At 31.9% G+C, this 16294-nt stretch overlaps 1 protein-coding gene across 3 annotated transcripts in view; it reads right to left on the bottom strand.

Annotated features, from left to right (window-relative positions):
• The window catches only part of LOC118195157 (protein turtle-like), a 1209650-nt gene that overhangs the window by 557092 nt on the left and 636264 nt on the right, over positions 1 to 16294 (bottom strand). For all 3 annotated transcript variants that reach the window (XR_015043000.1, XR_015043001.1, XM_085823517.1), the window contains exon 4: positions 3330 to 3440. Coding sequence is in view for 1 of the 3 variants with exons in the window: in XM_085823517.1 (XP_085679643.1) it covers positions 3330 to 3440 (111 nt within the window). In the remaining 2 variants the exon portion in view is untranslated. The remainder of the gene's footprint in view (positions 1 to 3329; positions 3441 to 16294) is intronic.

Raw genomic sequence — 16294 nt, 5'->3', positions numbered from 1 at the left:
AGCATATATTTTGCATTTGCATCTGGGTTGTGCTGCAATGTTTCGATTCAAGCGAATATTTCTCAATATAACTATTTGGATAATGTTAGGCGGCGCGGAATGGCTGACTGACTGGAATGTAGTCAAGGTCGACGCAAGGTTTTCAGGGCTTCTTGTTCCATGCAATCGTTGGTGGAAATTCAAAACAGAAGCAATTCTTTTTTGACCTTTTCCACAGAATATATTTGGATTAAAACACCTGAACTAGAGTATTTTGTATCATTTGCGAATAGACTGTGAAAGCGTGGTAAAACCGGCAGGTATAACAAAGAATTTTCATCTACTACATTTCCATTTCTTTCATGTATATTCTGCATAAAATATCCAGACCACAGCTTTGCATAAATTCTTCTCGCAGACTAATACACGCAATGTATTGAAATCCTTTTAATATAAATTACGTGTGTTTGTTGTAAGGAAAATTTTGAAGAGGTGAATACTTAATTTACTAAACATAACAGATATGAGAGACCTTTATGTCTAAAATATCACCTTATTCACCATCCTGTAAATCTTAAAGAAGCGGAAAAAATATAGTATAACTGTGTTGGGGCTTTCTCACTGTTTATTTGTACGCATGGCCGTGTGACTAGGGTAAGGAGGAAGGAGTTCCACATTCGTACTGTCACTAAATAAATGTCAGTATAAAATTTAACATTCAATTATCAACATTTTTGAATTGCAGAGTATTATCAATCAAAATTTCGTGCAGGTACCGACTTCAAATAAAAAATTAATTTATATTTGAATTTTTTTCCTTATGTTAATATTACTTTCTATTTTCCTTTATATTACTCACTTTATGTTATTATATATACTACTGCATACGTTTTAATAAATATTCAGTTTAATTATCCTTTTGATGTGAAACATTTCATTTCTGTTGTTAGTGATTGAGTATTTCAGTTAAATACGGAGTGTTAATTCTCGAATTTCACGCACCAAATCTTCCAGTAAACGATATTTACATAAATTAAGTTCATACTTTACTTCTAATGCTTAAACTATTTTTAAACATGTGTTCAACTACCGTTATTTCATTACGAACAATTTTCAAATTTGCTAGATTTATCATCCTCAGTACAAATAGCTTACAGTAGGACGGTCTAACAATTCAACAGTTTCTTTAACACTCCTATTGTGTTAGACCAAAAGTGAAAACAGCAAAATGAAAGAACGGGTTAGTTATTTAAAATAATTAACAACAATCCGACCACCTGCCTTAAATGCATAACTATGAAATTTAAATCCTTTAAAATAAGACACTTGCTTTTATTCTTGGTTATTCAGTATAAGGAGTACTCACCAACTTTGAGCAGTGATAAGGATAAGTGTGGTTTCGGATCAATATTAAAGACTTTTCTATCAATTAGTTGGAGTTACGGTAAAATTTAAGAACAAGATAGAAGTTTTCACATAACATGGCACGAGTTGTAATTAAAATCCTCTATATTTTTAAACTCAGCTTTGGTAGTTTTAATTTGTATAGCTTTCTGATCTCAGCGAACATGCGACATGAATGAAAAGAGCAGAGAGAACAGTGTTCAAATTAAGCTTAAACATTTGTAAGAAATGAAAATAATTGTCAAAGAATAAGCAACAGGGAAAATTAATGCAATGCAACGCAATATCTTGCTGATGTAATTATTAATTTGCGATTTATTTTAAAGATCAGAAATACTATATTAATACTAAATTAGGAAACGAGTGAACTTTTAAAAGAGTTCTTGTATCTATTAAATTCACCTAAAGTATCTCAGTACTTTTATGAAGTTGTAATGCATTCCATAAAAATCGCAGACTGCATATAATTTATATTGCCACAAAATGCAGAATAATGTGAGTCACTTTATTTAATTACGCATTTAATATTTTTGTTTGTTTTGGTAATCGCCATACTAGCTTGCCGAGTTCATTTTATGAAGAAATAGTTGATTTAATGAATGGTAAAATGTAAAGATGATTGTAAAATTTCTTTATACAGAGTAAAAGGAAACTGCAGCCCAGACGGGAAAGTGGTTAGGTACTCTGACTGCCATATCGTAGGGCACGAGTTCGAATCCTCGAGAAGGCATGGATGTAAATTTTCTGTCTGTTCATACGAGGCAATTGTGGACCACTTCTTAGGTACCCCCATAATAATGCGACAACTGCTTTAGGCATTAGTAGTGGCCAATGTCTATGATAACTTGTACTCGCCACTGGGGGCGTATAAGAAAACTAAGTAAGGTAATAAAACAGACGCACTTTACTTAATTCGTTATTAACGTATTACATCATATGTAGATAAAGTTTCTTGTAATATTTTTAGTTAAAGAGTGAGTGAGTTTACACATTTATAAAAACAAAAACAAAAAAATATCTTTCCTTTTTCCTGCATATATTCAGGATAAAAGATGAACGCGTTTTTCACAGATAACATTTACGGAGGGTTAAAATCAAGTTACTTCATCACTATTGGGCCACGGTTTATCTCTAAACATTACAGAATTTAAGGTGATTCTGACATGATTGACTGAAAATTATAAATTCCAGTACATACATTCATAGGAAGGTTCTTAAGCATATCCCCGAAAAGAAGAGCAAGAATTAAATATAAGGTATGCCACCAACATAAAATTTTCTAAAGCAGTTTCTGAGAAAATCTGTAAATGAAACGTTTTCTGCAGTGAACGATGGAACTGAAATTGCAAGCGAGAAACGTCTTTTGCAGAGAAACAAAAACAAGCGGCTTTAATATTGCTGAATCGTTAGGTAATAGTCGTGTAGATATTGAAATTATTAGATATTTATGCTTTCCGTTTTAATGAAATGTCCAAACAAAACTGAGGTTTTCTACTAAACAAATTATGCACAATTCATTGACATTCACAGTCTAATAATTGATATGCTGTTGGCTGCATCATATTACAGCCATCGTAATTTTTATTCTCGATTCTGCATTCTCAGGTTCGTTCAAAGAGATAAGTCATTTCATGCCTGTCCTAGTATTATTTATCCTTTTCATTACTCATAATTGCAATATATACTTCTTGTCAGTCGCTATTCCTCATTTCGCTTCTGAGTCTGACCTAAAGCTCTCCAAGCACATTCTATAAATATATCAACAATAAAATTCGAAAAGAAACACTTTTGGAAACACATTTACGCAGGAATAAACAAAAATGTAGTTACAAAAGAAATATTCTTTTTCAGTAAAAGGGATTCTAAAATCTAAGTTCAGAATTTACGTAGTTTATATAATACAAACATATTCACTCCTAGATGTCCAAAAATGCAAAATTACTTACCTCCTTCAGCTTCGCATACCAAAGTGACATTCGAACCTTCATCCACTGGTCCAATTGTCTCGTCAATTCTTTGTCCCCTTTCGTCCATAATATTTGCCTCTCTCGGAGGAACTGGAAACAAGAGAAGACAGAACGTCACTAACATAAATTGCGGAGCATAATTTATAAAAGCATTTTGGCAACGCACTGGAAGTGCCACTTGAAATGCTTAACTTAAAATAACCAGTGACTAGGAAAGAGACGACTCAAATTGATCGACGCGTCACTTCGTTTTCGAGTAACTTGCGAATGGAAAATGGAAATCGGGAATTGTAAGAAAAGGGTAAAATTCGGGAGCGTTGTTTTGCTTATTTTATTATTTCCTCCTGAAATTGCTTATTTTATCTGCTTCTTCGCCTGCCTCTTCGCTTCTTAGTGCCAGGCACATTTTATCACCGTTCAAGGAACTGTGAGAGTAGCTTGAAATTTCTTATGCATTCATGAAAGCAATTTCTTCGAGGTTTTCCATCAAATGGTGAGAAAATAAAATGGATGTGAATGGAAGTAGTTGAAAATTTCATCATTGGATTCCCTTACAAATAATTTTTTGGATGTAAAATATTTAATTTTATAAAATATTGAATGTTCGCAAAATTACTTTCTTGATTTCACTTTGTTGACAACATGATAATTTTTTACGGTTGAAAAACATAGAACTATTCTGTTGCCTTAATACTTCATCCACAAATACATTAATATTTTATCTCGACTTCGTAAACACTCTCGCTAAATAATTTTAAATCAGCACAAGTGTTTTACAAACGTATTTTGTATCACTTTTGGGTAAGATTAAACCAATCTGTCTTTTGTTCCACTTGTTCAATTTTGTTATCTTTTGTTCCACCAATCCACTTTTGTTCCACCGATATAATTGTTGTCATATATATATACCGATATAATTGTTGTAATAAAAATAATTGAGTATTCAAATACTTTATAATTTTGGTATATTTGTCGAAAAATGTAGTATTTAATAATATACTACCGTTACAAATATATAATACTTTTTCAATTTATTTCAACAGTGAATGCATAGGGTGAATGGTACATTATATGAGCTGTACTTTATGAAGTGGATTTCTAGCAGTATTTGCATAGAAATTTCGCTTGAATATTTTTAAAATATTGGGAAATAACAATACTTTACAACAATACAGGCATTCTTTTAAGTCGGTGTCTAATTACAAACTATGCCTGTTGGTTTCTGAATATTCGGTCAATGTTGTGCATAAACCAATAGCCAAAAAATCAGAAAATGCAGGGTGTAAGAATCATAATTTTGCAGATTTGAAAATTAACAATTTAAAATGAATTTATGAATAAGAAAAATGTTAATTTATCAATCTTTGATAGGACCTTTTTGTCAGGTATTCTGTAAAGTGGACAAAACACCAGACATACTCCTGTCCTAGTTTATACCTTTCAGGAATTGATGTCCATACTCCGGAGACCAACCAAGTGGGAGCAGTCCTCGCGACCCCTCCGAATATTTTACAGAGCATTGGATGAACTGTATGCTCAAACAAAATTAGATACGATAATATCTGTTCTTCCGGGCACTACTCCGGCCACAGTCCCCGAGCAGAAGACCAAATGGGGCCAAACGTCCAATAAAAGCTACAATATCTAGCAATGTAGCAACTTCACACCCAAAAGGCAGACAAGAGTGTACCAATACGGTACCTGCAAAAGCTGAACCATCCGCCTTCTAGTTCTATGAAGACTGATTGTATACCCCCGTGATCGAGGCTGAATAAATGCAGATCCTAACCAATAGTTTTTACCTGCGTCGACTCCCGGGGGAAGGGTACTGTAAAATGGGCAGGGAATTTCCTACTGAACATGTTCAAATTCGCCATTTTGCCTAATAAAGCCTCAGAGCTCAAAAGGTTTCGAAAATTGAAATACCTGTTCTATATGCTTCAGTAAACCGCAATTGGAAGTTTCTAGCAAATTCAAGAAAAAGTATAAAAAAAAGGCAATTAATAAGTAATACAGATAATATATTCTCTGTTATAAACAGCCTCACCTGCTGTAAAGCCAGGCGAGCTGTAAAGTCGCTAAATTGCTAGTTCGATTCGGGATTCGAATCTGGCAAGCAGGCTGGCTGCATGGTAATTTTCGTGGTTTTTCCCATCTGTAATGTATATATGATGCAGTTTTCTTCAGAAAGTCCCCCATAAGGCATCCCTCCACTTTGGCAGATAGCCTTTGTCATAATCATATAAGCCAAATCTGAGTTTTTGATTCCCGCGTAAAGCTTGGTTGAAATTGTGGCGTCCTTCTTCTTCACTCTTTGCGTGTGTAAAATATCGGTCACCAACCCTGGTGCATCTCGGACAAAGTTCTCTGATGAAATGGTTAAATGATCATTACTTTATGTTATCTCTATCGAAAAATGCATAACAAACCGGTCATTAGAGGGAAAAATAGTAATACCTCCCTGAAACTACCACTAAATAATCCAGATAGTTTTTATTTTTTCAACAATAGTGATACGTAACTATTGATAATATTAAGTATCGTTACTTACAAAATCTTGTATTTCTTATAAAATCTTATTTATGATTTAGATTTTAATTTCACATGTGGTTTGTTAAAGTATTTTGCGCTCTCCCTCAGCTCGCAGTTTACAAATCTACTCTTGTACTCACTGCTGCTAACATAACGTTTTTTGTCTCTTCAACTTTATTACTCAGCATCGTTTCCACACTTATACCACATAAAATTCAAGAAGGTGTTGTCATACATTTTTATGTTTTTTTCGATCTTTTCTCATTTTCTCATATAAATGTTTGTTTTTCTTGAGACGATGATCTACACAACTTGTTTGTCTTTTTATCATTAACCTATATATACTTATTAAACTCCAGTTTCTTTGCACAATATTTTAAAACAACATATTAGAATTCCAAATAGAATGTTAAGTGCCGGCATACTTTTATTTAACTATATTCGCTGTATTATTTCTTTAAAAATCGTATATGGCGATAATATTTGATAGCAATATCCTTTTATTTGAAAAATGATAAGAATATAAAAATGGTACGGACCAAAATGTGAGGATCGTGACTTAGAAACTGACAAAGCATTTGCGGAAATTAAAATAAAATACAAATAAGTTAGCATTGTATAGGAAGATATTTTAAGAAGTTTCAATTTCATTATATAAACACATTTAACATGTAATATAACAAACGATAAAAGTAAAGTTAAAACTATGCAATAATAAGACAAATGTACGCTTAATTACACTGTCAAAACAAACTGTCAGTACATTTATAATTTTTATTTATTTTCACATTAATCGGATTATTGCGGAAACGGATGAATAGGTTATGATTCCTCACAATTTTTCCATCCTGTCTAGCTCAAGGAAAGTAATCCAGTTAACGAAAGGAGAAAAAATGCAATTGCAAAATACTTAAATATCCCTTTCATTTCTAGATGAGGCAGAAAGCTTATCAATCCCCCAAATCCACATAAAGGAATAGCTTTTCGTTGTCTTTAATGTCTTCACAAACCACAGTGACAAAAAAAAAGAAAATGATTATCATACATTATTCTAAATATTTTCTCATTAAAATCTTTTTGTTGCCATCCTAAAGAAAATAAATGAACAATAAAAGAATGAATAAAAGAAGCGCATGGGACCATCTTCAAGAACAATAGCAGTAAGAATGCACAATTTTAGAAATGCTTAGTTGGGCAAAGACAAAAATGGTAAGAGGAAAAGAATGAGAAGTAAAATAATCAACAAATGAAAAAACAATCGCATCAAGGCGTACTTTTTTTTGGGGGGGGGTACATTTTGGTAATTTTAATTTCTTTTTCTTTATTTTAGTTCGATTTCTTTCTAATACAATGCAATTTTCTATCCCGTAATTTTATTTTTAAATAAAAGTAGCAACTGAAATACTTTTCAGGTATAAATTGACATACCTGATTTTATTATTTTTCACACTTATGTTTCTAAAAGTAAGGAATTAATATATAGTTTAGCGTTATGCAGTTAATTATAATTTCGAACGGTAGCCTTTTTTCTAAACCTAAGACAGACAGGGAAAAAAGAAGAAAAATTATGGCAATGTTGATAAAAACATAAACTTTTTTTAATGTCATTTTTAAATGTTTTTAGAAATACTCTCAAAGGTATGAAATCTCAGAAATACTGTGACTGAAATATGCATTTACTTTTATTTATTTTCAGAAGAATTACTGAGGAAGCGGATAATATTGCAAAAAGTAGTTTTCATTTATAGTGGAGTAAATAATACTCATATATTTTGTAAGTTTCAAACTTACAAGAAATCTTACGTAAAAGCTTTCGAATTGGTTTCGTAATTTCGAACAAAGCTTCGAAAATATATATATATATATGTGTGTATATCTTATATGCTATTATTATAAATATGTCCCATTATCTCATAAGTGAAATTAATCTCATAAGTGAAATCAATCAGCATTGTCTACATATTTAAACTCTAGATTATCATATTTTTTGTTTTTGTGTTTAGCAAGTGTAATTTATTAGTTTGTATTCAAAGAACGATTGTGACAAAACGCGATAATCCCCAAATTATTGCGCATGTGACTAAAGAAAAATTATTTCCAGTAGAAAGGTTAATCCTCGTTTGCCAAATAAACAATAATTTAATTATAATTTTTCATTTTTTCCTATTGTAAAAAAGATTTTAACATTATTGTTTCCTGTGCATATTTCTATATTGTATCATAGACATATTTAGGCAAACGTTAAAAGCATTTTTAATGCTCAGCATTCATCAGCCTAATATGACTTTTATATTTAACGCTTCTAAATTAGTTGAGTTGCATGCTAATTTTATTTACTTTATCTAAGTTGCAATAATATTGAATTACTGTTCCTAGAAGGTAATAATTAAAATCTACTAAATACAATTTATATATATACACAAAGAAATACATAAAGAATTATACATAAAGAAAATTGCATAAAGATTTATACATAAAAAAAGAATTATACATAAAGAAACTTAATAAGAGGCAAAAATAAAAAGCAAAATTTTTAAACCCGTCCGTGTTATACTGGGTATTTCCTCTTTGTTCTAAAAATAATTATAACATTTATGAACTGCATCTTTTCTAGATTAATCTACTCCTGAGCTTGCGTAACGCTCAACATATATTTATCTAAATTCATTTGCTCTGATAGTCGTTTTACTGGTAGGGATATGATAATATTACTCTAAGCCATTTTGGTGGATAATGTTGGATTAAATGATGTAATATACCAGTTACTATTCTGGCTTCTTAATTTTCATTTACTAAATGGGAAAATTTTCTTTTTCTGTTTTTTATGTCTTTTTTTTTTTTTTCTTTCGATTTTCAGACCTTTAGCCAGAAATAAATTAATTTCAGTTGTTTGTTACTATTTGAAGCTAATTTAGCTTAAGCAGACTTTTCTCTGAATATTTATGGCAGGACGAACACGCTCTTATTTTTGACGCCTTCCTAAAATAGACTATACCAAGCTACTTTTTAACACCCACACTCCTCCAACAACATCTTTTTTAATCTCATGTTATATCAAAACCTAATATCCTTCCAATAATGCAAGCATCAAACTACGCGGCAATTTTGCTCTCTCCTTCAATTTAGGAAACATGTAAGTTAAATTTAAGTCATTTCCGGCCATCTTCGTGTACTAATTTTGTTTATATAAAAGACTCATTCTTATAAAGATGTTACTTTTTTGTAAAATAAGAAAACATAGGGTTATTACTATTTATCATTACTTTATGTTCTTTTTTAAATTTCTTTTGTTTTTAAATTGTTTTATTAATTCTTTTTGCAACTTTTGCTTCAAATTATTTTAATTATACGGGCCAGCGAATGTGTTCGGGATTGGTCTTCTTGTGTGCAAGAATATTTAAGGCTTTATTTAAGTTTTGTTCTTGAATTAAACTATGATACATTTTTTAACATTTTTGTGTTTTTATTTTTTTTACATGAATTAGTTTTATAATTAGTTTTTGCACAGTAAGACGACGAAACACATCAGTTTCTATTAATTATTGTGATTTAATCGGAAATTGATTTGTTCCCCTTGAAAAGTCATTTAATTTTCAATTAATAGCAATAAATGTTTCAATTTTTACTTTTAATTGCAGTATTTTTATAAAGTAGCTTTAATTTTGCCAAAATATTACTTTTATTGAACTATTTCCTTTTAATAGATAGTTCTTAAATGTTAATGAATTTTTTCATAAAAATAGAGTTTTGTTAATTTTACCTAACTATTTTATTAATATTCATTATGTTTATTAATTTTCTCAATTTCTTTTCATAGAAAATATTCAAAAAACAACTTAATAAATGCATTCATATATATTCGTCAAATGAAATTTAATACATCGTAAGAGCAACTAAAAAGAGGCATTTGGTTGGCGTCAAAACAAGGAAAAAAAAAGAAAAATGCGCTTTTATAAATTTAAAACAAAACATGCAAAAGAAACAATTAAAAATGAATTTTAATGTGCTTTTTAGTTGTCGGCAAGAAGCAGCTAACGAGCGTTGGAAAAAAAAACCGCATTTCTGATCTCAACCCTGGATGAATTTTCTCTAATAACTATTAAAATGATATTGATTAATGCAGCAAATAATACTTTTTTAACTCATTATCAGAACTGGAATAGCACCAAAATGATGGGCAACTACAAAAACAACAGGAAAAGCTGAAAAGAAAAATTATGTATCTGGCTGACCAAATACAGTAACGTCGAAAAGAACCACCGCATCGTAAAAATTATAGGATACATAGCCAACGCAATTCCTTGAAAACCTGATATCAAAAATGCGCAAAAATGTAAATATATAAATATTGATATATATCCATTACATATTATAAATAGTATGCAATAATAACAATAATAATAATAATAATAATATATGCAGTACAATTAAGTTATGCTAAAGCACAAGTCTTATTCCATAACTGGAATTGATAACTTGTATTTTTTGCTGTCATCTCATTATTTTGAGAGTAAGAGGAAACTGACTGCTTAGTCATAGACCGAGGCTATATTAAAGTACTTTTGTTGTTTATCTTGGATAAAGGTTTTCCTTTTATTCTTTATATGGTTTAAATTTTCATCTGAGAGTAGATAGATAGTGGATATCATGGTACATTAACGTGATGCTGGGTTTCCTAGTAAACGCTTACCCTGAAAGAACTTGTTCAAATTCCAGATGGTGTGTAGTCCCCATAAGCCGAAGAACGTGAATGTAAAGAAGGAAAAATTCCATAAGCATAATGTAAACAAGTTTGACAACAACGCCGCGATAGCACGGAGAGAAACATTCTCGTAGTGAAATCGCCAGGTGTACAGGAAACTGAAAAATACAGTACAAAACCAAAGAAATTATAGGATTCCTTAGACAAAACTTTCGCGATAATTTAAACTCGTTGAAATTTTTACTCAAAATTAGTAATCCATTAATTAATCTACTTGTTCGGATCATAGATTTGATTTGCGTCTATATGGCGGTAAAAAAAAAATGGTCTCACAGACGTCGGAACTCTTGACAAACGTGATATTCGACCTTCGACACCGGCTCGACAACTATTTCGCGTGAGTGCACAAAGGTGTTAAGGTTGGATCTGCTTCGACATCGATTCAATAACTACAGTGGTGGCCAAAATTGTGGAAACTTTTGGAAATTTTATGTTTTTAAACTTTGTATGCTTATAGAAAACGTTACGTTTCACAAAATGCAAACTCGTATATATCATTTTAAAGAGAATTTATTACTGAATTCAATACATAACAAAAAATTCAGTTATTTGCAATGCAAAAAAAGTTAAACGATATTAGTTATCGATATACATTAGATAGTGATGATTGCAGTGAGTTTTAAAGTACTTATTAGGGTACCCTTTATTTTTGATTACAGCTTCACATCGACGTTTCATTGAGCTGACAAGAGTTTTAAGCTCTTCTTTCGTTATTACATGATGCCAGGAAACAATTATAGCCTCAATTAGTTCCCTTTTATTTTACGGGCGCCTCATTCGGACAAGAGTTTTCAAACGGTGCCATCAATTTTCGATAGGATTGAGGTCAGGAGTGTTTCCTGGCCATGGCAACAATTTAATGCTCGTTGTACGTAACCACTCTTTTGATAATTTGGTCGTGTGGCAAGGAGCAGAATCCTGCTGAAAAATAAACGAAGCATTCTTGGGAAAGAGATCTCTGATGGAAGGTAGAAGTTTTGGTTCTAGAATAGTGTCAATGTATTTTCTGGCATTCAGTGTCTCATCGATGACATGAAGGCGACCAATACTATCTGCTGACATGCATGACCAAATCATAACACTAACTAGGTTCTTCACAGTTGCTTGAATGCAGTCAGGATGTAGCTCTTCTCCTATTCTACGTCTTACATATTTTCGCCCATCACTACCGAATAACGATATCTTAGTTTCATGACTCCATATAACTTGTGACCACTGATCATCTGTCCAATTAATGTGTTCCTTTGCCCACTGTAGTCTTTTTTTTTTTTTTTTTTTTCGTTGCTCAAAATTACGATAAGACGTTTTTCGTGGAATTCTACCTCTCAGTCCAACATCTGTTAATCTTCTCCTGATTGTTCTTGAACTGACAGAAACACCAGCATCATTCAGATCACTTCTGATGGCCGCTGATGACATTTTTCTATCTTGGAGACATAGTCTTTTTATTCTTCTGTCATCAATAGATGTGGTGCTCCTTTTTCGGCCTTTTCCTTCTTTGTTTTTTATTGAATTTGTCTCCTGATATCGTAAACAAAACTTTCGGAGTCCAGATGTAGTCACTGAACCACTCACATGTCTTGCAATTTCAGCATAGGAAAAACCACTTTCTCGTAACACAATAATATTACATCTCTTTCTAGGTGTCCAATCTACTCTTTTATTTGATGTCATTGCTTCTTAATTAAATATTAAAAATTTTTACAAAAATTCCTACTTGTAATTGCAGTGTATAAGAAACAGATCCTCCTTCTACAGAACAAAGCAAAAGAATGAATTGTTTCAAGTGTAAACATGATGTCAGCTTCTACTGGCAGTTACTAACATTTGATTGGTTCTCAGTACAAGATTAACAGTGATTGGCCAGGAAAGCTAGACATTACAAACCTCTTCATAACTGTGTTTTTTATTTATATAAATTTACATAGAACTTTTTTCGTATTGCAAATAATTGAATTTTGTGTTTTGTATTGAATTCAGTAATAAATTCTCTTAAAAATGATATATACAAGTTTGCATTTTGCGAAACGTAACATTTTCTATAAGCATACAAAGTTCAAAACATAAAAGTTTCCAAAAGTGTCCACACTTTTGGCCACCACTGTATTTCGTGCACACGCAGAAAGGTATTAAGGCTTGATGGATAGCCCCTGTAAAGTAAACTTGGAGTATATTTCCCCTCTGTGGTCTGATGGAGCCTCTCCTGCTTTCTGTGAACACACACTTGCTATTTTATGGAAATATTAGAACTAGAAAGTTATCATCGCAATGGAAGTAAAATGACAGCTTCACTAATTACAAAATTGAAAACTTAAATGTCGAAATTTATTTCTTAAGAATATAAATAAAGTATTTTTATGTATCATTTCCTGGGAAATTTAGTCTGAATTTGCGATTACTTTACAATGTAGACGGATTCAAAGACGAAGATTTACAAGTCCAACTAAGCAGATAAAAAGATTTTTAGCTCTAATAATGATTACATAAAATGTGAATCCTATGTGTTGAAAAGTGGGTGTTTGAGTTTACTTTCTCCGTCCTTGACAAACCCTCGTGCATTTCTTCTGTGTTAGCTTCATCTTACGAAAGGATCCAGAATTGATCGCCAGTTTCCTTTATCTTCTGCAACCTCTTTAGTGAACAATGTCGAAACAGATTTCCTGTCTGAGTCTTTCAGACATCAAATCCGGTTTAGCTATTCAATCAAACAAAAAAAGATACGCAGACCCTTGCATTAAATTTAAGGTAACACATATAAATAGTGCAAATAAGCAACTTGTGCTACTTTCGTAAATATTCTTCAGTTTTCTCAATATTTATAAGACATATATTCTTAGACTGCTCCAAAACAAAAACATTCTCATTGAAAGACAAATATTCAAATGTATACTATATGAAATAAAAAATTCAGAATTTGCATATATCAAACCAATTCAATGGCATAAATGAAAATATTAGTTAATAAGTTAATTTTCTTTATTTCTTGAATATTTATGGGAATTAAAATATGCTACATCGATTTCGCTGTTCATGTAGCATGGTACTAAAATCACACTAGGATTTCCTGGCTAAGGGAATGCTTTTCGTCGAGAATCTTTCTAACGAAACGGGCTTCTATATATGTCACATGGGGGAAAAACCCTGCAAATGCCTATGCAGCCAGCCCGTTCGTCTAGTATCGAACTCAGGTCGGAACACCAGTGTTCAGCGATTTTACTGCTGTGCCACTGGTGGGCTAAATGTCGGTATACTCTGTTGTTGGGTAATTGGCCTCCGATAGTTTCTTCTTCCTGGTGTGATTTGGAGATTAGAATTTTAAAAAGCTAGAGTGAAGATCCATCCTTCATATTCTTCCTTTACCAATTGTAACGAGACAAGACTTAGTAAATTTAAATGTAGAATACTTCTATAGTTTGCTTGTCATTCATTTTCATATCTTTCCTACTAGGAATGGATAGGAATTTGTAAGAATTTTCTCCTCCCATGCCGCATGCCTTCGTTGGGCAGCTGGAAGCACGTCCGGCTAGGAATCGGGAAATCAGAAATTCGAATCCCGGTGAGAGGAATGCAGATTTTTTATTTTTATATTCCTAAATAAATCTAAATATTTATTAACCCAAAACCCGCTGGTGTTGCGTTGACGCAACGGTCAAAATAAATGGGTATATGAATATAACTACCTAAGATATTTTATACCAACAGATGATTTTGTGTAGGGAATGTTATGAAGATTTTTTCTGTAAAAAGATATTTGTCTTCAACAATCATTTTGTTTATAATAGTTAATCTCATACTTTAAGCAAAATTTAAGCAAAAGTTTCGACCGGGTATTTTTGCTGAAAATATTTAACGAAAGAATTGCCGTCTTTATGAATGATTTATTTTTAGTCAAGGTCACCTTTTATCAGACCATTACATCATTACATCAGTCAGATGTTTATATTTGTGTTGGGAAAGAAGAGAAAACAGGTGTTGCGCTGACGCAACGTCAGCAGGAAACGGGTGGACAGTCTCCTTTTTCACTCATTCCTTTCGATGTTCTGTTTCATGTTCTGGTTGTTTAAAAATGCCTAGAACGAGGTATCTTACATTAGAAGAAACCCTTCAAAGATCTTTTGATGAAGAAACAGATGATGATAATGTTAATAATGACCAGAATGAAACTGATATTGTTGTTGTTCCCCCAGAAATTGCAAAAGGTAGTGACGAAGTAGAAAAGAATGGCAATGTCTTAAATAATGATAATGATATTTTACCAAATAATACTGCTGGGGAAGTTGAAATTCACATAAGAAGTAAGTGTCAGCCTTCTAAAAGCAGTTATAGTCGTACTAAAAAGTTTAAAAAGCACAAGACTGAAATCTTGAAATGGATAAAAAAGGAACTGTTAGTTATGTCTCAGGAAGAACATGAAGAAAGAGATAGAAGAGAAATTATAAAAAAAGGCCCAGAATTTATTGCATCTGAAGCCTATATGAGAAGATTTATTGGAATATTATTGCTTACAGGATATCATTCTTTACGTCAAGAAAAAATGTATTGGTCTTTTGATAAGGACATTTATGTTCCTGTTGTACGAGAAACGATATCACGTTTGCAGTACAGGAATATGAAGCCGAATTTGCATTTGACAATAGTCAAATTGACAATATTGATAAATTATATGAAGTGAGAGCGTATCTAAACTTACTAAATATCACCACTTTTTACTATTGGAAATATAAAGTTTCCTTTAGATTTCAGATGCGAGATTGTATTATTCCTTTTGCAAACTCCTATTGAGAGTGTAGAATTAACCAGAAATAGATCAGCAACAGGCAGATCTAGTAAATTCAGCATTGAAAAACCATTGAATGGAGATGGTAGATATTTTATCGTAAAGTCCATTGATAACAAAAACTATGTTGTAACGAGTACCACAGCCAGACTGTTTATAGATGCACAGTAAGTAATATAGCTTTACATCATGATTGTAATCAAGCTTTTCATGCTTGAATCTTTCAATTGAAATAATCTGTATTTGTAAAAGAAATACAATGTATATTTTAATATTAAATTAATTACAAATAAAGTGATTTGTAGATTTATAAAAAGTTATACAGCTAAAAAGTAATCCGGCGCTCCACTCAAAAGAAACATCACACGAGTACAATCCTACTCACTAAACAGCCGTAGTCATTCCGCTGACGTTGCGCGAACGCAACAATCGCTTTTTCCACAGGTAAGAGCATTTTGTTTTATTTTTTTATTTAAATTTATGTTATAAATGCTTAACTTAATATTTGTTATTATTTTCATGAGAAAAGAAACATTCCTTGTTGTTTTGGCGGTTAATGGGTTAAGTGGCCCCTGAACTAAAATATAATGGACGATAATTCGTGAACACCTGGATTTGGCAACTAAGTCACCTCTTCTTTAGCCGTCCTTTAAGGGGGATGAAAATAATTTTCTTCTCCCTTACCGCTTGAATTTTCGGTGTAACTGTAAGTCTGTCAGACTAACAATTGACAGTTTTGGAGTTTGAAATATAGCGAGGGTACTGCTGACGTTTCATGTTTTGTGCTCCGAAATAAACCTCGTAACTCTAATAAGTGCTCTCTGTATATGCTTAAAGTTAATGAGTTCTTTTAAAATTTTCAAAATCTAAAAC

The sequence above is a fragment of the Stegodyphus dumicola genome, chromosome 9 (genome assembly GCF_044657685.1).
Source record: "Stegodyphus dumicola isolate Sdum_Otavi_A_Nest chromosome 9, ASM4465768v1".
NCBI lineage: Eukaryota > Metazoa > Arthropoda > Arachnida > Araneae > Eresidae > Stegodyphus > Stegodyphus dumicola.
The sequence above is the reverse complement of the archived record's forward strand: the minus strand, read 5'-3'. Positions and strand labels throughout refer to the sequence as shown.